This window comes from Achroia grisella, unplaced genomic scaffold, assembly GCF_030625045.1.
Source record: "Achroia grisella isolate CSIRO2021 unplaced genomic scaffold, CSIRO_AGI_Agris_v1 utg5633, whole genome shotgun sequence".
NCBI lineage: Eukaryota > Metazoa > Arthropoda > Insecta > Lepidoptera > Pyralidae > Achroia > Achroia grisella.
In genome coordinates this window covers 706,226-717,957 of record NW_026712943.1, presented here as the reverse complement: position 1 = coordinate 717,957, position 11,732 = coordinate 706,226, and the positions used below count along the sequence as shown (strand labels likewise).

The 11,732-nt window shown below is 32.0% G+C and overlaps 2 protein-coding genes across 3 annotated transcripts; both read right to left on the bottom strand.

The window, feature by feature from the left end:
- Positions 1-3,649: 3,649 nt before the first annotated feature.
- LOC131848583 (ommochrome-binding protein-like) lies at positions 3,650-5,803 on the bottom strand. Of its 2 annotated transcripts, none has more exons than XM_059198498.1 (2): positions 5,722-5,803; positions 3,650-4,490 (listed from the first exon to the last, which is right to left on the bottom strand). In XM_059198498.1, exons 1-2 carry the CDS (start codon positions 5,773-5,775, stop codon positions 3,660-3,662), a joined length of 885 nt encoding a protein of 294 aa, XP_059054481.1. In that variant the 5' UTR covers positions 5,776-5,803; the 3' UTR covers positions 3,650-3,659. The 2 variants fall into 2 exon arrangements, with proteins under 2 accessions (XP_059054481.1, XP_059054482.1); XM_059198499.1 differs by having other exon boundaries at positions 5,613-5,773.
- Positions 5,804-6,552: 749 nt separating this feature from the next.
- LOC131848582 (ommochrome-binding protein-like) lies at positions 6,553-10,979 on the bottom strand. Its single transcript, XM_059198497.1, has 2 exons — positions 10,844-10,979; positions 6,553-8,043 (listed from the first exon to the last, which is right to left on the bottom strand). The coding sequence occupies exon 2, from the start codon at positions 8,038-8,040 to the stop codon at positions 7,219-7,221; it is 822 nt and encodes a 273-aa protein (XP_059054480.1). The 5' UTR covers positions 8,041-8,043; positions 10,844-10,979; the 3' UTR covers positions 6,553-7,218.
- Between the last annotated feature and the right edge of the window lie 753 nt (positions 10,980-11,732).

Sequence of the window (11,732 nt, the reverse complement as noted above, 5' to 3'; positions counted from 1 at the left end):
ATACCTTACCTCGAGTATGAACTTTCTTACGTATATCACAGATAACATAATTTATATCTTATATATAAAATTCTCGTGTCACAGTTTTCGTTCCCATACTCCTCCGAAACGGCTTTACCGATTCTCATGAAATTTTGTGAGCGTATTGAGTAGGTCTGAGAATCGGCCAACATCTATTTTTCATCCCCCTAAATGTTAGGGGTAGTCAGCCCCAAATTTTTTTTTTAATTTTTTAGACCAAATTATTATGATACAACATACAAAAATACATACAATCCTAAATTTTCACCCTTCTATCATCAACCCCTATTTTTTATAGCGTTATTAATTTATATGGCAAAACAATGTTTGCCGGGTCTATAAATAAAATTGGAGTGTCTGTTTGTAATATTAAAATAACAATTTTTCCCTACTTGCATATGAATATAAATACGGTACATAAACCAAAATAACATTTTTTACAATTTTTGTCTGTCGCATGTTTGTATGTCTAGGTCTGCATGCTTTTTGTGTATATTATGTACGTATTTGTATCAGTTATCACCCATAACACAAGCTCTGCTTAGCTTTTTTTATACTACGTAGGTAGCAAAGCATACGGCCCATCTCGGTAAATTCATCATGGTAAACAGTTACCGTAGCCTATGGACGCCTGATACACCAGGGGTGTCACGTGCGCGTTACCGACTCTTAAGAAACCTTAATATACCCTTCTTGAAAAGCCACGTTCATTCCACAATCTAAGTGTACACGGGAGGAAACTCCAGCTTGGGACTAGGTGGCTCTGTGAGAGAAATCTTGAAGAAAAAAATTTACAGTAACTGCATTATTTAATTTAATTTATTTCAGGTTACAACTACAACGCTCCAAGTGACTTCAGCGGTTCTTTGACTGGCTTCCACAACGGGAACTCTGGGTATAGACCGTCGACAGCGTACGGACCACCAGGCTACCATTGATTCACCACCACGAAACAACCATAGACTAATTATGACCTAGTTTATTTGCGAGCAAAGAAATGTTGAATATATTGTCATCGAATGGCTTGGAAGTTTCAAACAGACTTGAACAAATGACGACAAATTTAGTATCAGAGACAGATTTTGGAACACAATATAGATTTTAAAAATAGAACACATATTTGTTCTATTTTTAAAATAAATTAGAATTTCAAAAATGTATCTGTGTTCAAATGAAAATGTATCTCTGATATTAGGGAAGTTTCAAACAGACATACAAATGACAACAAAATTAATATCAGAAACAGATTTTGGAACACAATAGAAATTTTAAAATTTGGACAGTTATTGTTCTATTTTTGAAATGTAATTTATGTTTGAAAATGTGCCTCTAATGTAAATTTTCTTTTAAATCCGTTATTACATAAATAAATCTAAGATTGTTCTATTTTTAAATGTTTAATAGCAAATTTGTGTCTAAATTTAAATTACAAATCAATTCCAAATTTGAATCCATTATGGATACAAAGTATAAATATTAAAAGACTCATTCCTTTATTAGAAAAATAATAGAACATATTATTATGTTATATTGTAAATTAAGATAATTTGATTGACGTGAAAGAATGTATGATTCCCTTAAATTTCAAGCCAAATGTATGAACTGCGTGTACATTTCTAATTTAGGTAAATAAGAGTTTTTGTACTAGTATTACTTTTTATACGAGAAATAAACATTTTAAAAAAAAACCTTGCTTTACTTTATGAATTTCCAAATATTGAGAATAGAATGATATTTTTATTAATTAAGTTTTTTTCGGACTACTCTAATGCTGTTGGCCGCAGCTGGCCTTTACAGCTTCACCTGACGTTAGTGCAGATTGCACTCCAAATCAGCGGAAGGAGTTATGGGGCGGCTGAAGGCCAACTCCCGCCTCACGGATACGACGCCAGTCTGAGGGCACCGCTAGGGTTTCGAACCTCGGTTCAGGCCGTCGTAACATCTATCCCCGTTTGAATTGATCGGGGGATCGATCGGAGGGATTTTATTAAGAGTTAGTACATGTCATCATCATTGCCTAACCTTTATCCCATTATTTGTGGTCGGCGCAGTATGTCATTCTCTTCCACTGCTCTCTATCGGTCGTCATATCTGAACATACTCCTTTCATTCATATCATCTTTCACACAATCCATCCATCTTTTCTTAAGTGTTGGTACATGTGTTACAAAAAAAACAGATCCTCAAAGGTACATATTTTGAGTCTGGGCTGGGATTATCTAGTCACAAGCTAAGCAGAGCTTAACCGATTAGTTTTTTGATGATCAATTTATCAACTACCGTCTCTTTTGAACTTAAACGAAGCATAAAGTATTTCAATGGGGTTGTTTTTTTTTTGTGGTTGATAATGAAATGGTCTACCTGCCTGCGCTAACAGTTTACGCTGGCGGGACACCAGTGGAGGATGACAAGATGTATATGAGGTTAGATCAGTTAGCTCATCGTGACAAATTCACTACGAATTTATCAAATGGTTTTCAGGAGGAACTGCGTGGAGGTCGACCTAGCATGGTACATTGCTAGCAATAGGGTTACTAGTTCCCATTACTAACAATCCCCATTCCCCTAAAGGTCCGGTTTACACGTGGTTCCCATGGAAATCATCATGTTAAATTTCTGGTGAATTTAGCCACGTTGGGCTAACTGACCTGTCCGGGGGGAATGGGGATTGTTAGTAATGTGGACTTAATAACCCATTACTAGCAATGTATGGTACATTGCTAGTAATGGGTCAGGTTGACTTCCAAGTGGTTCCCCCTGGAAACCATCGTGATAAATTCTTGGTGAATTTGTCACGATGGGCTAACTGACTTGACCTCATGTTCATCTTATCATCCTCCACTGGCACGCCAGCGTAAACCGTAAGCGCAGGCGGGTGCACCGTCCCATTATCCTTAAAAAAAAACTGACCTGACCTCATCTTATCATCCTCCACTGGTGCCCAGCGTATACCTTTAGCGTAGACGAGTGCACTAATCTGTTATCATCCCTTAACAAAATGGTATTTTTGCCTGCATGCATCATTTTTCAATATCATGCATTTTTCAATAACAATAAGAGGTAATATTTCATTGGTTTCGCCAATAATAGACAAGAGATACTTTATTTATTATTTTTATTACTTTTTTTAATCACTTTAAGTAGTTTCATCAAAGCATCAAATGTGCTTTGACCGCTTCAATTTATTTATTTTTATTTATATAACTTCAATGCACAAAATACCAAGGTAAAAGTACATATGGCGGATTTAACGCCTTACGGCATTTTGTACCAGACAACCACAGGTGGTGCAGAGAAACTGTAGGCGGTGCAAATGTAATCAATAAGAAAAATAAAAATAATACCTATGTCATAAATAATATATATTTACTAAACGTAAGTACATGTAAACATACATATACAAATACATACAATATATATAAAGCTATAGATAAATATGAATAAAATACATACCTAAATATACCATATACATATCATATAACGTACTTAATAGTCTGACAATGAAATAGCAACAGCAGATAGAACATAACAAAAAAAAACAACAATCTGAACCTCCTAGATGAAATCTGATCCACGAAGCATCAAACGTCCTTTGCCCGTTTTAATCTTATACTCTTTGCCACCATTCAGATTCACCATTAGATGCCACCATTTCTATCGGCACTAGGCACCAGTCGTACAACTCTTGTACCTTCTGCGTATACAATATTATTATTCTTATCAAACGCCGCAGTTGCTAGAAAATCTCTTCCTAAATCCACTAATAGTTCTATACTGGCAGTTTCTTTGTTAACCTTAAAAATACTTTCCCTATAACATACATGTACAACACCGTTCATGTCAATTGCTAGACTTTCTGGAGTGCAGTCAGGTATTCCCTCATATAAAGTTGCATTACATGTACCTTTCTTTTGACTATAGAGACCATTTTCATTAACGAAAAACATCACATCTTCATTATCTATAAGGAAATTCTCCACCTCCAAATCTTGCAATTCATCATATCTAGATGTTTCGCCGTCCGTGATTGTATGCAAAAAACGCAATTTGTCAAGTTTTGTGAAATATAATAAATCTTTATAGTAAATGCTCAAAATATTACACCCTTTTGCACCTATGAGTTCAGTATTTTTTGTTATTGGATCATATTTGTAAATACCATCATCAGAACCTACATATACTTGTCCCGTTTTCTGATCTATTGCGTGAGCATACCCTTCTTTTATAACATCTGTGATAGTAAATTGTTTAGTATTAAGATCTATTTTAGCTGATTTATAGTTGCATTCATTTTCGTCATCAGAAAGGAAACTGAAGTATAACATATTGGTATTGCGGTCGACAGTTAACAAAGATGGACGAATAAGATCTGCTTTCAGTATCTCCTTCTCATACAGGACTCCATCGATGTAAATGCCTTCGGATGCTGTCGTCATATCACTAGTTTGTTGTGCTCCTTCAGTTGTTGCCTAGAAAAAGAAAGTTTGGTTTTTGTTCAGCAAAATTTTTGCAGGTCGACTTTTTTTTTAATTTATACCCATATTTCCACTTTATTTCTATGTGGATGTTGTTTCATTAATGTGACATAATAATAACACAGATAATTCACACAGCGCCATCTATTCCCAATCTAAGCAGAGCCTGTGTTACTCCATAGATATTCTTAAATTCATTTTTTATATAGAAACACCCATATCAATATAATCATACTCATGAATACCAATGTCTGTACCGCGCAGTACCGACGTTGGACACAGGTTTCGAGCCCGCAACCATCGGAAGAAAGCCGGTGTGCTAAACCGCTAGACCATCAAGGACGTCCGATATCATTTCTCTGGTATAAACTTCGAGACTAATTTAGCATTATCTATAAAAGTTTCATTGTCTGGTACTTATTTAATTCGTAATATAAGATTTTATAGCAATAATATGTGATCCTTCAGTTCCTTTGATAGGTCAGTGTTTAAGTTCAAGAAGTATTTAATAGATGGCGCTAGTTAATGATTTAATGTGTAACATTAAATCTGATAGGAGGCAGTAAAGAGCAATAAACAGGTTTTGCCTTGGCTTCCTCCCTTTCTATTCCATGTCTTTTAGTGCTACAGCATAGTAAGCAGATTCTAAACAAATTTAGTGGGATTGGTATGACTTTAACGTTAAACTTTCCTGAAGCAGATTGTGATTTTATTACATGAACTAATGCACAGATGGCGCTAATTTTTCATTAACACAAGAGAATATTATTAATACTCTTATATTTAATAATTTAATTGTGTTAAAGTCATCCTTTGATTTTCGGCTTCGTATTTTATGTGAAAAATTATATTAGGCTTAATTAACTGTGATTTTGCTAAAAATCGATTGCGTAAATTAGTTCGATTAGCACTTTACAGATTTATTAAGAAGTCTCATAATGTTTGGAAACTTTAATTCTGTGGTCAGCCCACAGACAAGATTTAATGTATGAATGATTTGAAACTTATTTGAGAAGCTATTATTCATAATGTGATATGATTCTAAGTGATATTAGAATAAGGAATAACGAAACAACATTACACTGTATAATTCACTTGTTTGTAATTTATATTTACCGAATTGTTTAGATTACAATGTTTAAATAGTAAACATCACGACGCACTATTGTATTCAAGTTACAAAGTCATTATAACACAAGATTACAAAACAAACAAATATATTTACCAATTTTTTTAAACAGTTAATTAAAGAAGTGTGGGTACAATAAATATGACTCATATTGGCACACAGACATATATATGATAACTTGAATGACCACGACTGACGTAAGATATTTTTCATTATGGCAATAATTAATTTAGTAAAGGAATATAATCTAGAGTTTAGAATTCTTGAATTAATATTAGATACAACTCTTTTAATTGTAGTTTGTATTTATGACTGATTATTGTTACAGAAATATTAGTATTTTTGCCTGTATAGTATTATCGTAATTATCTCCAATGATAGTTAATAACAGATGGCGCCTCTGCACTATGATCCTATACTCTCATTATATGATCTATTTTTTGAAACCCTATTATTTACTCAGCTGCTGACTAAAAAGGAGTAATATTTAATAATATGATGGACTGAATATGTAAAAAGAAGACACTTTTGTTTTCATTTTATTTTATTATTTACACACTCATTAATACAAAAACAGAAAATATAAATATCAAGTCGTAAAACTGCTAAGCAGTTTGTCTGCAAAAGCGCTTAACGCGGACTTATAATGTACATATAGACACATATCCACACACAAGTATATTTTTAGAAAAACCTTACTGTAAAACCAGACATTTTATGTCCTAATTTGATGATTTGTTCACAAAAAAGTTTAATAATTAATTTTGAATAATTTTTTCGTTACATTATCTAATAGTCTTATATTTTTTGGTAACATATTATAATATTTTGGAACTAAATATTTTCTAGTTCTTATTCCGGAATAATTACAGGTACAATATATTCATTATTTTGAACTTTACGTGTAATTTATGAATAACATTTTAAATATATTATTCTTAAAATGCTCCAATAATGTTAATAATTTATTTTTATCTTTTACATCTAATAGTTTACATATTCTGAACAGGTCCACGTACCTATTTTGATAACAGTTATGCCTCTTATTTTTAACAACTAGTAGCTTCATAAACCTTATTTGTATATCCTTCATTGGATTAAGACATGTGTCAAAGGTTTGAACATCTGAACAGATTGGAACATGTTATACAAACTCTCTTTAAAATAAATGTTGTTCAACTTTATATTTTAAGGTTTTCTTTGAATACAAATTAAGATATAGCACCATATCAATACTAAACCTAGCGTATTCACCCTCACGAAATTATAGCCTGAGTTTTTTTTTTATTAATATGTTTTACGGCTGTAGATGCATGTCCTTTTTAGTCCAACTTAACAAATATACACCTACTGTTTTATTCTGATATTGTCGGATTGCTATGCCCTTATAGTTTTATGAAAATCCTAGTTTAAAGAAAAAAGAGTAACAAACATCGAAGCATCCATATTCACACATTTTCGCTTTAATAATTTCAATAAAATTACAATAAATAGTTTTTGTAAACACATACATTTAGGAATTTCTATTTCTGTGTAACTCTTTTATAATAAAAGATAATAATCAAATAAATATAATTTTAATACTTTCAAATATCACAAAAAGAAATCATCCTCAACACAATTCACAGGATTCTTAAGTTTGACTAACAAATCAAATACTACATAGATAGGATCTAGCATATTATTAAAAGTTAAAGCTTTAATCTCATGTAAATTTGACATTTTGTCTAGTGCATACTTGTATTTATTGTACACGAATATACCATCCAAGGACGCTGCAAACAATCTGTCCTCTAAATCATTGGACAAAGCCGTTATCGACCGTGTTATAATCTCGAACGCGGAAGATCTTGTACCTAATTTTAGTTTGTACAATTTCTTTCCATTTGTAAACAGTATATTCCCATCATTATCGACAACAAACGTTTCTGCTACATAATCCCTCATATCATCAACCACTTTTACGCCATCACTGTCGAAACTATACATCCTATTTCTCATGTTTGTAAAGTATAAAACGTTTTTAAAAAACAAATGCTGTATAGGTTCGTATAGTGGAAATTTCTCAGGTATCCTCCTATCACCTATAGCGTACAGTCCATCTACACTGCCTATATAAATTCTATTCTTCTTATCATCTATAGAAATACTGGTTGCGTTTCTAATACCTTTATAATAACCGGATAATCTGGTATCTAAATTAATATAACCTACAGATCCATCGTAAGCTAAAACTCCTTGATTGAATAGGAAGTAGACGGTGTTATCTTTCCTACTATATACAAGTTGTCTAACTTTATTGAGACCGTCTTTCAGTATTTCTGGCTCGTAATATCTTTGGTCGAAGAGTACACCGTTGCATTTCTTAGCCGATGTCGAGATGATGCAGCCCAGCAGTAGAAGCAGTAACTTCATCTCCTGAAATGTTGAAATTTTCTCTTAATGCTTTTGTTTCATAATTTCAATTTTAGTAATATTAGAAACGCGAAAGTGTGTAAGTATGGATGGATGGATGTTTGTTACTCATTCATGTTGATTATCGCATGCCTCTTACTTGTTATACTGTAATTATTTATATAAAAAAACATCTATTAAAAAGAGCAACACACAAGTTTCTTGCTCATTCTTCTTGTGATGAATCTGCATTCCGAATGAGTGGTTGAATCAAAATATGACTATTCAAATGTGCTTGTAATGAGTTTAGTTGAATAAAGATTATTTCTATTTCTATTTCTAATCACTCAAAAATCACTGAATATATTTTGATGAAACTTTACAGTAATATATATAATAATACTGCTTATACATAAGAATAACAAGAAGTGGAAGGTATATATGGAATTGTATTTGTAATATAATATAGTAATAAACAAGAAACATTTTACAAATGTTTGATGTAAGCTATGGAAGAGTGGAGCCTCCTGGCTCTCAGGCATCTTTATGCTTCAACAACTGTAGAATGTAGTTGTAAAATTGTGTTATCTAAATAAATAATTTTTAATACTTGAATTTGTGAATTTGAATTTTTGAATTTGAATTTGAATTTTTAATTTGAATTTTTGAATGTGAATTTGAATTTTATATATATGGAATCAATCTATAGGAATATTTCATAATGCTTCCCAGATTGGTTTCTTTCAATTTAATGTAATTAACACTTCATTATGTTTTTGGGTCAGCATTAAGACTATAAGACGGAATTAAATCATAACCGTCATCTATACCTTACTTATATCTATGATAAATAGTTATGTACAGATAGATTTAAACTCTACGCCGTGAGTTCAGAGTTCAAATCTGGTCGACACCATAATAAACTTTGTGTGTTAATTTATGTTTCTGACTAACTTTCCAGTGAAAGAAACACCGTTAATATAATCAAAAATTATTACAAGAGACGTTGATAGGCTCATTCCCGGATAAATTATTATATTCTAAATATATGTAATGTGGATATGTTTAGTGTTGCGTTCATCCTAAGGTCTTTGGACAATGCCTCTGACTACCCTATCCGTGTAAATAGTCGTGATGTATGTGTTTCTTTACATAATATAAAACATATTTCATTTCATGAAATATTGGCAGAACCAGCTTCCGATGCAGCCAAGTTATTGTTCTGGATGGTATCATATTAGATTAAGTTTTTTAGTTTATTTTTGTTATTTAGTATAGGTACGATGGGATTGTCATCGTCACATTATGTGTACAAAAATCCAAAAAAAAAAAAAATAAAGAGAAAAAAAAAATATAAAACAAAGTCGCCGCTGTCTGTTCGCTTATATCTTTTAAATTACACAACGGGTTATAATGCAATATATTTTCTACAATAGATAGAGTGATTCAAGAGGAAGGTTTATATGTATAATAAATGTGTATATATATATATGTACAATCGGCGCCGGAGTTTTCTATACTATAAAGTAAAATCACTCCGGCGCCAAGACATTTAAAAATTTGTAATGAGAGATGCATTATGCACGAAGCCGGGATGGGTCGCTAGTGTTTAATAAGTAGTGTAGGTATATGTTGTGATAATGAGCAACAAACAAGTTATTATATCGAAATACACGGCGAACCGTATGCTTGTAATGTAGTTAGGCTGTTAATAAAAATAATTGTTTTGGTTAAACAACACGTTCATATAGTAGATACGTGTTTGTTGTTTAATATCTAGCACAAAATCATTTGACTTAGAGAAAATAAGTTAAGTTTGTATCAATGTAGATATATATATAAACTAGCTGTTCCCACGACTTCGTCTGCGTGGAATTCAACTGTATATTTCTAAAAAGTATCCTAAGTTACTCCTTATTACATAAGCTACCTGTCAAAAAAAGTCTCGTCAAAATCGGACCAGCCATTTCAGAGATTAGCCGGAACAAATAGACAGACAGACAAAATATTTTGTTTTGGTGTTACCATACTTATAATCATATGCATGTAGTAAAAACGGTTATTTCAATATTACAAACAAACATCCAATTTTATTTATATGTATAGATTGTATACTACAATAATGTTACTACATAGTTGACCCCACAAATGTTGTTTTGCCATATATTTTAAAATCGCTTATAAAAATAGTGGTTAAGGTAGAGGGGTAAAAATTTAGGGTCAGATTGATTTTTAAAAAATATTAGAAAAGTAAATAAAATATTGGATATGAAAAATATATGTTGGTCGTAAAAATATATAAATATCGATAAAGCAGCTTAGAAGGAGTTATTTATTTACATATACAGTATACTTGCGATGGTTTTGTCTGCATGTTTCATTAAAACAAAACAATGCCTGTCTCAATAAAACAATATTAATTGTGTGAAATTGTGTAAGTCATATTTTTAAAACCAGTACGGGTTGTTACATATATAAACAAGCGACCCCTCCATTACAAATAATTGAATTTCTTGTTGGCTTGTTGTGCTTATTACATCCAGCAATACAAATCATTGAATTTCTCGACTTGTTCTATATTATAACAAGCATGTGTTATACATATAAACCTTTTGAATTACTCTATCTATTGCTGAAAACTGCATAAAAATCCGTTGCAAAATTTAAAAGATATAAGCGAACAGACTAACCTAACAGGTTAGGTTTAATTCTTTATAAAAAGGCGGTGCAAACTTTATGTGTTAATTACTCTGTGCCTTTACCTGCAACTTAATCAATTATTTTTTAAATGCAATTAAAAAGCAAAATATTGTTTTAAACTTACCGTAATGAAAAAGCTGTAGGCACAGGAATAAAAATATACAGTCACATAATATCACAGATTGTTAAACAAAACATTGAATTGTATTTTTCGAAGGTAAATTGTACACTGCTCGTCGGAGCGTCGGTCCGGTTCACTGGCTCACATGTGAATTGTGAATGTCGATGATGATGTAATAAGCTACCTGCTTAATATACCTACCGGGCGTGACTTGAGAATTGATTATATAATGAGTTTAATATGTTTATGTACATTAAGCTATGAGCAAGTATTCACTATTTTTTTGATAGGGCCATTTCTCCGTTTCTAGACTTTTTTAAATGGATGTTATGGAAATGACGCAGACACTTGCGTTATTTTGTATACTTTGGGCATCAGTGGGGGGATGATAGGATTAAGTTAATTGTTAATTGGTAAATTCCCTGTGATTTCGCGCCAAGATGGGATGTTTGGCGCGAAATCATAGGGAATTAACCTCGACGCACGATGGTTTAGAAAGCACTAGGTTCCATTTCTGAAACAATCCCGTTTATCGACAGACTTGGCCTGTCCTGGCTTTGCTTAGTTGTTCAATATTGGAACTGTGTTAAATTTACATCTGGCCTTTATTAATAGAAGACATAAGTTCAATTTTATTTTTGTTTCATTTTTTTTTCTCTTGCTTATTTGGCTATATGCTTCTTTGGCTTATTTATATTTAGAAACAGTGTATTCGGTGCCTTCTATTGTTTGTAAATTTTCCTGTTGATATGTTGTAAGCCTTTTACTTTTAACCAATTATATATATATTTTACTTTAGTATTTCACTATATTTATCGAAAGTGTATTAAACCTCTACACTGATACCTTTGTGAGTTTTGTACACAGGGTTAGTGTTATACCAAGCCGAAAG